The 12,435-nt window shown below is 38.9% G+C and overlaps 1 protein-coding gene across 4 annotated transcripts in view; it reads right to left on the bottom strand.

The window, feature by feature from the left end:
* KLHL7 (kelch like family member 7) overlaps nucleotides 1-12,435 on the bottom strand; it is a 69,300-nt gene that overhangs the window by 12,701 nt on the left and 44,164 nt on the right. The window contains exon 8 of one of the 4 annotated variants that reach the window (XM_087428844.1): nucleotides 10,920-11,981. The exons of the other annotated variants lie outside the window; for them this stretch is intronic. Coding sequence (XP_087284970.1) covers nucleotides 11,943-11,981 — 39 coding nt within the window. The 3' untranslated portion in view covers nucleotides 10,920-11,942. Of the gene's footprint in view, nucleotides 1-10,919; nucleotides 11,982-12,435 lie in introns of those variants that run through there. 4 annotated transcript variants of the gene reach the window in all.

Below are 12,435 nucleotides of genomic sequence, written 5' to 3'. Positions count from 1 at the left end.
TTGGGAAAACTGGACAGCCACATGCAAAAGAATGAAAGTGGACCATGTGCTATCGCCATTCACAAAAATTAACTCAAAATGGATCAAAGACCTGAAGGTGAGACCTGAAACTATAAAACTCATAGAAGAAAATATAGGCAACACACTATTTGACATTGGTTTTAAAGGAATCTTTTCGGATGACATGCCTACCCAGACTAGGGAAACTAAAGAAAAAATAAACAAGTGGGACTTTATCAGATTAAAGAGCTTTTATAAGACAAATGAAACCAGAATCAAGATGAACAGACAACCAACCAGCTGGGAGAGAATATTTGCAAAACATAATCTGACAAGGGGTTGATCTCCATAATATATAAAGAACTCACACAACTGAACAACAAAAAAACAAACAACCCGATCAAAAAATGGGCAGAGGAAATGAAGAGACACTTCTCCAAGGAAGATATACAGATGGCCAATAGGCACATGAAAAGATGCTCAACATCACTAATCATCAGGGAAATGCAAATCAAAACAACACTAAGATACCACCTCACGCCCATTAGAATGGCTATAATCACCAAGACAAAAAACAACAAATGTTGGAGAGGATGTGGAGAAACAGGAACCCTCATACACAGCTGGTGGGAATGCAAATTGGTGCAGCCTCTATGGAAAACAGTATGGAGATTCCTCAAAGAATTAAAAATAGAGATGCCCTATGATCCAGCCATCCCACTACTGGGAATCTATCCAACGCACCTGAAATCAACAATCCAAAGAGGCTTATGCACCCCTATGTTCACTGCAGCATTATTCACCATAGCCAAGAAGTGGAAGCAACCTAAGTGTCCCTCGACTGACGACTGGATTAAGAAGATGTGGTATATATATACAATGGAATACTACTCAGCCATAAAAAAAGACAAAATCGTCCCATTTGCAACAACATGGATGGGCCTGGAGCGTATTATATTAAGTGAAATAAGCCAGAAAGAGAAAGACAAACACTGTATGATCTCACTCACATGTGGAATATAAACCAACACATGGACAGAGAAAACTGGACTGTGGTTACCAGGGGCAGTGGGGGTTGGGGGGTGGGCACAAGGGGTGAAGGGAGTCACATATATGGTGATGGACAAACAAAAATGTACAACCCAAAATTTCACAATGTTAGAAACCATTAAAACATCAATTAAAAAAAAAAAAAAAAGGAAGAAAAGAAAATCGATATTCAAAAAAAAAAAAAAAAAGAATCAATGGATAATATGAAGCTTAAGCTGCCATTATCCTACTGATGTCTATAGCCAGAAGGTATTACGTGGCCTTCTGTGAGATATTAATTTTTCTGTAAACATTCAGTTGAGCCAGTGTAGTCAGCTGGACTCTTAAAACTGTGATATTTATTATGAAATACTTGAGTAATCTGTTCTGAGTAGTCTGGAAACTCTCTTTTTTCTTCCCATTGATTAGAAATGAGCCCCTATCAGTACCTCACAGCAGGCGCTGTTCACAGCACCACTGATTCTTCACTCTGTTTGATGACAGCCGAGCACGCCTGTGCCCTTCTATGTACTCCCAAAGCTAAAGCATCTTGGATCCTCCCCTTTACAGAGCAAAGAAGCTACCGTCTTCCTGCTGCTTTCTGAAAATAATTAGGGTCAGACAGAAATCCAAACAATTCCCAATCTCACTGAGCAAAGCAGTGTGTGTGATTATTAACGTTGAGTTCCCTTTGGGAAAATCCAACTGTTATCTATCATGCCCGTGTGTCCAGTGTTTCAGGCACTCATCGGAGTAGATCAAAGTCTCAGAGAACATAACGAATGGTCTCTCAGGAAAAAGAAGAGCCCCTGATGTAGACTACTTGACTCCCAGTGATGAGGAACATTTTGCTTTTCAGGTGACCAGAACAAGCGAGCCTTAACCCCTTAGGACTTTGTTCTCAAATTAGGATCTATGTGTCTTCCTGGATTACTCAGTGGTTTACCTACTGGTAGGCACATAAAACTATACGGTAAACATAACAGCTTCCTGAAGCTTCTGTTTTACTCAATGGACACTGAAAAACTGGGGAAAAATATTTCTACTTGTTTTCTTAGAGAAACTGCATACCACAAAATGAAAGAAAGAGATAAAAGAACGACCATATTCTACGGAAAGCGATTCCTCAAAGGTAAACTAAATGATTCTCTTACATATTCTGCAAATCTACTCATAATTCCTACCTGACAACGTTCATTACCGGAGTAATACAACTTCATTAATAAGACACATTGTTAACTCACGGAATCTCAAGTCTTGTCACTCTTACACTCAATTTATCTGATATTTGTTATTAGAAAGCAATATGGAAACTATTCCATATTTCTAAAGACATCCTCAAGAACATTCTTTCCACGATCTTCCTTAATTAATTTCAGGATGAGAAAGTTGGTCACATAGTCTTTTAAATGATCTCCAAGATCTGCTACTCTTCAAACGAAAAAATAACTGCCCATGTAGGAGCTGGGATTAAACAAACAAAATACTTTTTCTTTTAGCCAGATGAGCTTAAATATTTGGACAGTAGGATATGAGGTTCCAAAGAATGAAATAATTCTGACGAGTTTCATAACAGAATAGTTATAACTTTCTAATGCTACTCAGGGATTTGAGTAGGGAATAAATGGATGCTCATATGTACCTGTCATATAGGGCTTGGTATGCTTCAGATATAAGAACTAAAATAAACTGCTCTCTTTGAACTATAAGCGTAAGGGAAAAAATGAATAACCTGTGTGTGTGAGAGAGACAAAGGAATACGGACATGCTTCTATCTACTTGTAATCTAGGCTCCAATTTCTCCAGAAATCCTCAAGTTTTTAAATATTTTCCAACTCTCCAAATACTGTCAACAGTCATTGTGCATGTTAGACACTAAGGTTGATAAATACTAACTATATATAATATTCTGCCTAATAGTTCATTTTCTAGGCAGATAAGTAAAATGATCTTTGCAAGAATTTTTACCTAGAATGCAAAATAGACTTTATTTCAGCTAAAATTTAAAGTTTCACATTTGGGCTCATTAAATACACCTGTCAGGTGTTAAATACACCTGTGTTTGAACATCTCTGGCTTTGTGTGTGTGTGTATGGGGGGAGGGGAGCTAATGATCTTTTTTTCCATATATGTATATGGGTAGACTTCCCTGGGAAGTCTACCTAATTCCCCCAATCTACCCCTCATCCAAAATAGAGTACTCAGAAGGGGATTTCATGTTTGCCCTTTAATAACCTGTTAAACTGCCTAGGAGATAATGTGTGTAGTTGAGGAAGCAAGGAGCGAGAGGAAAAAAACAGACAGGAAGTCAGGCTTGTCAGCTCAGTGGGTATGAGCACCAGGCCTCACCCTAGTGGTGGGGCCACTCCCAGCCTGGGACCTGCAGGTGGAGGGAGGGCCACTTATGGCTCCCTGCAGTCCTAGGCTACAGAGGAAGCTAGAGGGACATGTAGCTTTCCTGTCAGCAACAAGACAGATAAATAGCATGAGTCACAGATGGGGGGGAGTATGTGTTTGGGCAGAAAATCATTACCCTAAAAATCTAATTTAACTCAGGTAAGTTTTTTTTTGTGTGTGTGAGGAAGATCAGCCCTGAGCTAACATCCATGCTAATCCTCCTCTTTTTGCTGAGGAAGACCAGCCCTGAGCTAACATCTATTGCCAATCCTCCTCCCTTTTTTTCCCCCCAAATCCCCAGTAGATAGTTGTATGTCATAGTTGCACATCCTTCTAGTTGCTGTGTGTGCGACATGGCCTCAGCATGGCCGGAGAAGTGGTGCATTGGTGCGCGCCCGGGATCCGAACCCAGACTGGCAGTAGTGGAGTGTGCGCACTTAACCGCTAAGCCACGGGGCTGGCCCTTAGGTAAGTTTTATTGAGTATTTATTCCACACAAGGGTCTGTGCTTAGCTGCTGGGAAGATATGAAAATGAGAAAACTGGAAAGCCTGGAAAAGACACAGGTAGAAGGATTTCTTAAGTTTTGACATATCACCTAATATGTCTCCACACACATATACATGCAGACACACTCAGGTATAAAGTCCTGTCTTCCTTGGTCCTAGTCAGCCTTTCTTGTCTCTGCTGTGATATACCACGTTCTAGACTTTTTTCCAGCTCAAGATTCCTTTCCTTCTTGTAGGCTTCCCTCATTTCCTTTTCCTGAATGCCCACTGCACTGAAGTGGACTTGATGACTGAGCACTCGGTCACATCTTACCCTGTGTGATTTTCCAGCTGAAGTACAATGCTACAGGACAGTGAAATGCTTCTTGAGGTGAGGGGCTGTAATACTTTCTCTAAATGCCTCCAGGCAAAAACATCAGCCTGCTCTTTTCCTTGAGAGTAAGGATTGATTTTATATAATCTGTAGTCTGAAAGCACATGAATCCTCAAATGATAGAAACGTTACAGATGTAGATTTTAATAATCAAGATGACCAAAGTTGGGCCGGCCCCGTGGCTTAGCGGTTAAGTGCGTGCGCTCCGATGCAGGCTGCCGGGGTTCGAATCCCGGACGCGCACAGACGCACTGCTTCTCCGGCCATGCTGAGGCCGTGTCCCACATACAGCAACTAGAAGAATGTGCAACTATGACTTACAACTATCGCTTGGGGCTTTAGGGGAAAAATAAATAAATAAATAAAAAATTAAAAAAAAAAAAAAAAAAAAAAAAGATGACCAAAGTCCAAAATAAAAGAAATACTTTTTATTTGTAAGACTGGAGAACTTTATTTTGGATTATTTTGAGAGGAAACCAAGCCAAATGAGGGAAGACGGTCTTAGAAAAAAGAAAGCAAAATTAACAAAATGATAAAACCTTAAGATTTCTCACAAAAACCTCAAGGACTTAATCTGAGTTTAAGATGACCAAATTATAAGCACTTTCTCTTAAGCCATTATCTGACTTAGTTTCTAAGGGCTGTTAAAGAAAAAAAAAAATCACAGAACCACGGCAACAATCTATATAGAAAGCAGGGTTATGCCAGATGCAGAATATCCCTAGAAGTAACGTCATGAAAATTACATAACAATACTTTTGGCTTCATTCACTTCATAAGGTCACAAAGAATACAGCCCTAAGGAGCTGGGAATCTTGGGCACCAAGCTGGGCTCTGTGTGGAGGAGCTGTGGGTCTCAATTAAGTCACTTAACCTCTCAGGGATGCTAGTGTCCTTATTTGTAAAACAAAACGAGTAAATTAGATGATCTAAGGCCCTCCCCTTTCAGCCCTAAAATCCAATGATCTTAGGGTCCAAATGATTTAGAAGGTATCACTAAACAAAGAGCTACTATTAATTTTTATTTTTTACGTATCGTCATTCCTTTTTTTTTTTTTGAGGAAGACTGACCTGCGCTAACATCTGTTGCTAATCTTCCTCTTTTTCTTTTTTCTCCCCAAACCCCCTAGTACATAGTTGTATATCATAGTTGTACAGTTGTAGTTCTTCTGTGTGGGATGCCGCCTCAGCATGGCTTGATGAGCGGTGCCTTGGTCCGTGCCCAGGATCTGAACCAGCGAACCCCAGGCTGTGGAAGCGGAATGCCTGAACTTAACCACTATGCCAGCGGGCCAGACCCTACTATTAATTTATTCGTTACTGAGCACTTCCCTTTCCAGGAACTATGCTGAAATATCTTAAAACATTTTCTTATTTAATTTCCTCAATAACTCTATGAGGAAATATCCCTATTTTAGATAAGAAAACTAAATCGTAGAGATGTTAAGCTCCTTGTTAAAGGTCACAGAGTAAGAAAGTGGTGAATCCAAGACTGAAGTCTACATCTACCAGACTCGAAAGCTGTGCTCTTAACCCCCGCACTGCCCTGCTTCTCTAAAAATCTTACACAGCACTGGATTGGGAGGAGCAATTTGGGTTCTTCTTGTTCCTGTTGTGTTTCTAGCTAAGTGACTCTGGGCACTTGACTTGACATTGAACAATCTCAACAGCCTCATCTGTAAAATCAGGAGGCTGGCAGGATGGCCGCTGAGGTCCTGCACAGCCTCCACATCTTACCACTTATAAACACAATGCTCAACTGCTGAAACCATAGCTTCTGTGAAAATAGGGATTTTCCCCATGTCTTTGTATGGTATTTGGCCCAGGCTTTAGCATATTGAAGGGAATGTTTTTATTGGGTGATAGGTCACATTTGTAGAAAAGTATCATCCAGCTGAGCCACCCTCATTTTTAACCTTCCAAAGGTCAGAGATGGTAGATGCTGCAGGGGCTCCTGGTTTGGACTAGTTCCTCACTGCAGCGCTGTCTTTAAATTACACTGACTCCTGTGTGCATCTCATCACTATGGCTCCTGGTCCTGCAGTGGCTGCAACACTGAGGAACAGCGAGACTTGTGACCAACCAACACACAGTACCTGGGGTTAGGGACCAGGCTTTCATCTCCCTTTTTGGGAAATCTAAATAGCTTCCATTTTTATCCTTTACTAGAATAATTGTTCTCATAGGAATTTACCCTAAAGAAAAAACTGCACCGAGTACAAAGTTGGCATATACAAGGGAGTTTCAGTGCAGGAGTATTTTAACAGGGAAAAACTGGCAATCGGCCAAATGTGCACAAAGACAACAGGCATTAAATAAATTGTGGTATACCCTTATGATGGAACACTCTGCAGCCTTCAAAAGGATGGTATTTTCACTGACATGAAAATATCTCCATAATATAATACTAGGAGAGTAGAAAAACTTTTGCAAAATAGCATGTATGGCATGATCTCATATATTTAAAATGAGAGGACTAGAATGATGTTCACTAACTATTGATGACTGTCTTTTGATGTTGGGAGCACTTTGGCTTCCTCTTTTATATCTTGCTATATTTGAATTTTCTACAATGAGCAGGTATTATTTTTTTTAAACAGAAAAAGTAAATACAAGAACCAGGCAAATGGTACCAAAAGTATGGTACAAGGAAAACAACTGCTTCTCACAGCAGATGCCTATAATAATGATAAGTGTTTTAACAGAAATGTGAAATTAAAATGAATTTAAGTTAAAGGCTTTAGGAACTAAAACCCCAAAATAGTTACTATACTATGAGGCTGAATTTCAACTACAGGATGGATCAGAAAGAGTCTTTGCTTTCCTTCCAAATAGCACGTTCATTAGGGCACTCTCAGTTTTGCAGAAGTAAACACTTGATTGTGCCAAGCAATTTCACAGACTGCCCCCATTTTGAAATGCACTCATTTTCAACAGGGTCACACAAATACTGCTGGAAACATATTAACCTCCCAAGTCCAGAAAGGGATTTAATAATCAGTCACTAGGAGAAAATACTCCTGTAATTTGAGTTCTTTGACAAATATAACATTGTAGCTAGAAAAAAGGGCTTCCACAGTTGGGGTGGGGTGGGGGGAATGAATGTACTGTTGTAAGCAGTTAGATAAAATTAGGAACATAGAAATGGGCATTTCTCAGCTGTTAATGATTAGTTAAAATTAGCAAGGAGTCTGAAGTGAGTCCAGACACCAGCTCAAAGGGAATTACTAATTAAGATTCATTGTTGCTTTATAAAGTCACAAAATGTTCTTCCCCTCCACTCTCAAACTAAAACCATACCACCAAAAACCAGAACTCAAACCTAAACTACTCAGAAATGTTTAAGTATGGAATGAAACTCAGTCCAAAAGTGAAACCTGACACAGATATTATACTCAATAAAAGCCCTTGTCCTTTGAGTAGAAAATAAATGAAATAGTAGGAAACCATCCCTGTGCGAGCCACCCGCCAGTTATGTCAACACAGGAGTTGCCTTTAAATAAACTTGACATGTAATTTTAATCTTGGCATAGAAAAGTATATTACACTTTAATGATTATCTCAAATCCCAAAATGCAATAACACACTCATTTAATAAAATGTTCTCACCAATGGGACAAACAGCCATTTTGTGCTCAGATGTGCAGAGTACAGGAGGCAACACAGAGGGCCAAGAGGTTTGGAAGAGGTAGGGAAGGTGAAGGGAAAAACAAAACGGAAAAGATGGTAATCTTTTTTATATTTAAATACGGGAAAATTAGAAAACCTAAGGATGGCAGGGAGAAAATGACTCAGTGAAGGAAGATCAAAGAAAAGAAAAAGAGGGAGTCAGATGAACACAACTGATACTCACATAAATCCTGAGAAGATTTAAACTGCGTGTTTTTAGACCAGAAAACTCAAGTTTAGCAAGTCTAACAGACTTGTCTTAGGTCATATACCTCCACCTGAGATGTTCTTTCTACGAAATGGCCGCTTTCCTTTTAAAAAAAAAAGAAGAAAAAAGACAAAACAAAAGCCTCACAAAAGAAAAAAGAACAATGACCTAGTCTTTCAGTTCTTCCACCTATGTCTAATTTCTTTATGTTTCTTTTGCTGAGGAAGTTTCGCCCTGAGCTAACATCTGTGCCAATCTTCCTCTACTTTGTATGTGGGTCGCCGCCACAGCATGGCTGACCAGTGGTATAGGTCCGTGCCCGGGATCTGAATGTGTGAACCTGGGCTGCTGAAGCAGAGCGCGCAACCTTAACCACTACGCCATGAGGCCGGCCCCCATCTAATGTCTTTTTTTAAAGCACCAAGTTAAGCTAGATTCCATTCAGTTAAATAATACTCTTGGAAGCTTTTATGAAAAATTTTAATAATCATCATACTTATCAGGCTAAAAAAATGCAGTCATGCTTAGGATTCAATATATTCTTGTCTTTTCTCTTTCTTCCTATCCAAACTCCACCAGTAAGTTTCCCTCAAGAAAACTTCTATGAAACTTCCATGGACAAATCCAACCCAGGGGGATCTCTTCCTTTCATACCACCAAGGCCCTGCCTCTCCCATATTGGACATTTAACTGGCTATGTTCAGTGGCCACCTCACCACCCTCAGCCTCTGTGCTCTCTCACTGCTTCAGGCTTCTGTTACATCTCATGCATTGTGAGTTTGAGCACAGGACCGAGATACATGTTTTTCATATTCCCAGCTGCTACCCAATCCACAAATTTCAAATTCTAGACGAACTGTGACACTGGTAATACAGGCTAAAATAATATTTGTTTAAACTATATTTTTACAACCAGTTAACTGTTCAATATGCTGTTATATAATATGCTCTGTCGTTCATCACAGCTGAGGATAATTATCCATTATACCTGATTACTAATTTTCAAGGGAAATAATCCATATCAAACCTATCTGGACGTGATTTAATACTTCTAGTTACTGTGCCTCTGGGTCATCACATGCACAATTACCAGAGGTAGCTGACAGTAATTTTCAGGTGACATGGTCCAGTAAGTAGTGATAATTTATCTCCTTCTCTGTTGGTTATCCCTCTAGCCCTGTGTTCATGTGCCCACTACCCTCTAGCTACTTCCAAGATGGCTAGAGTCCCTTAAAACACCACCCCACAGAGACACCATTCCTACTTTCTTCATCCCTTCCCACTTACAGCCCTCAATCAAATAGCTCTAGTTCTGTTTCCACTCTCTCGGAACCTTTTTAGAGGACTGATCTGTCAATTTACGATAATTATGGCTGGCTGTGGCTTATGGAGAATGAGCTTGATGTCATTCCCCCCTTGGTTAGTCATATTTTCACTGGGGTTTCTTGCAGCTGCAGTGACTTAACACAAAAGCAAACAGATCCCTGAAGGTGGGAACTTCAGGCATTGTACCTATGTGGGGTGGAAGGGGCCATGAGGCTGATTTTAGAGCAAAACTATAAAACAGTATATTATGGAGATGCTTGAAAAGAAAAAGACTGAGACTCTCAATATTCCTATTTTGGAAGATATTCTAGGAAGGCAGAGCACTGGACTGAGAGTTCACCTCTGAATGTGTTCCAATCTCTTCTTCTACATGAATGTGAGTACCACCTGAATAACCAAACTGCTTGCAAAAATCAAGCATGAGGAATACTTACTTTGCACAAGCTGCTTTGAACACTGATTTTTACCCTGGGTGACTAGTATACTGACAATTAAGGAAGCTTAAGGGATACTCATGACAACACATGGCTGCATTCCAGCAGTGTCAGTCCCTGGGGCACACAGCTATAGGTCTAACCCCCCTGGGATGACTGCTGCCCATTGGGATACTTTGTTCCTGTAAGTGTTCCGGATCATTTTAACAGTGTTCGCTCTTTCACCTCAGTGCACTGCTTCTACAACACTCTTTTGCTGGTGGCAAACACTACTGATACACTCTTATAAAAGCCTCGTTAATTTTTTAATGTAACATCATTTTCCTTAAGCTTTGCACTACTTATATGCACGTGATCTTTTAAAATCAATATGTAATGTCTAACTGCCAATTTCTACTCTGTTCACCCCTGTCGCCTCAGTGAGGGCTTGTTTAAGATGGAAGGTGGCTATGATACTGGGAGAAAAGGCATCATTATACCTTTAATAAACAATATTTCCGACAGGAAAATGTGTCCTGAGTTGAATTTCATTTCTTTTGATTTAGGGCCCATCCAGTCTTATAAAACCAACTAATAAAATTCTCTGTGAAATACCATATAAAGTTATACTGGTTCATTCATCCTCACAAACTTGAGGACCCACACTGGGCCAGACACTAAGCTCAGTGACAAGTCACTTCTGATCTCTGAGGAAGAAAATGTACTCAGGGTACATTTTCTGAACCTGATGGTTCCATGTTAACATGGCACCATATTGTTTCCTACCTTTGTAATTTACAGGCTCTGGCCCTCACACCTTGTTTGTTTTTGGCAAGGAATATTCCAAATTCCTTTTTCTCTAGGGCATAGTCTCCTATTTCTCCATCACGTAAAGTGGTGAGCCTTCTAAAGCTCCAAAGTGATAGAGCTTACAAAGTTCTAAACCCTCAGAGCTCATCATTATACTGAGAAGAAGAGTCCAAATAAAAACTGGTCAATTAAGTCAACTTTTATTTAGGCATCAATATCATAAGACATTCCCATCCTACAATTTGAGAACACCAATACTAAGAGAAATAGAGCACTGGATACAGATAAATAACTCTTTTAGTAATCACCAAGCACTTGAAGACTTTAAAAACAGGCATAGGAAGGGAAGGGGAGGCCCAGCAGGTTTTATAAAAGGACCATAACAAGAACAATATCATTTCAATTCAGCATAGCAACCAAAGACTTCTTTTTCTGTCAATACTCAGAAAAAAATTTTTCTTTCTTATCATTTTTCAGTCAGCAATTAATACAAATATTTGTCTCCTCTCTTCAGCTATCCAAGGAATATCTAATGATAATACTTTATAGCAATATCAGCTTAATTCTGGATAATTCAATTAAGCAGTACTGCTTAAATTGTCTCCTTTGAAGGAGATCAATTCAATGAAAATGAACGTTCTTGGCTGGTATAAGACACACACAAATGGGTCCCATTTAATAACAGTTAAAATCATTTTAACATTTCTGAAAATATTAAGTTCAAGAATTTCAAAATAAAACAATTTCTATACAGTACTTCTTATTAAGCAGTCTACTGGAATTGAATAACGAAATAATGTTCATTTTGGGAGATTCAAGGTTAATAACAACTTATAATGAAATCAGCCCCCCTCCAATTATTTTAATATTAGAAATAATAAAGACTGATCTACTTATATTAAAATATTATATACAAATAATAGTAAATGGTGAAAGTTTTTCAAGATGAAGTTTTAGCAAAAAGAAGGGAGGGATTGGTACTTCTAATAGAAACAGTAAATAAATGAGATTGTTAATAGTGTTAGCTTCAGGAAATAAGGGATAACTGATGAAATGAGGATGTTTTTATTGGTAATTATTGCTTCAATTATTTGAATTTTTCCACCAGAAGTCTAAAAATTTGTGGTTGAATATACAAAAGATTAATTACTTATGGACCACTTATAAGAGCAAAGTAAGACATCAAATGAGAATTCTGAAGTTACAGTCTCACTTCCAGGCTCGTGTAGGATATGCATCTCTTTTCAACTGTCCAATAAAAAAAAAAAATCAAGGAAAGTGTTAGAACTACAGACCAAAAACAAACAAACAAGTGCTAAGAGTCATTCCACATTTGCCTTATTCTAGAAACAATGCTCTCTGCCTCCTAAATGAAATCAGGGTTCTTCTTGTCCCTCTGTACATCAAAATAGTCATCTACTTGATTTTAAGGTAAACTATTTTCTACCAAAACTTGGTTTAATTGCTTTTTCACCACCAAAATCAACACCATAGTTAGGCTTTGGGAAACAAGAAGGGTGTAACTAGTAGCAATACCTGAAAGCTTATGGTTTGTAGAATTATAGTTTAAACTGCTATGATTTCAATTTTTGCTTGGGGAAAAAACAGTATATTTATCATTTTCCTGCTCTTGGCTCAAAAGGATTCTGAAAAATTAAAAAACACAAATTGAATAACCACTGAAATTTCAATAGTCTTAACC

This window comes from Ceratotherium simum, chromosome 1 (assembly GCF_057802395.1).
Source record: "Ceratotherium simum simum isolate JZ-2026a chromosome 1, ASM5780239v1, whole genome shotgun sequence".
NCBI lineage: Eukaryota > Metazoa > Chordata > Mammalia > Perissodactyla > Rhinocerotidae > Ceratotherium > Ceratotherium simum.
This window is presented reverse-complemented; position numbering and strand designations above follow the sequence as displayed.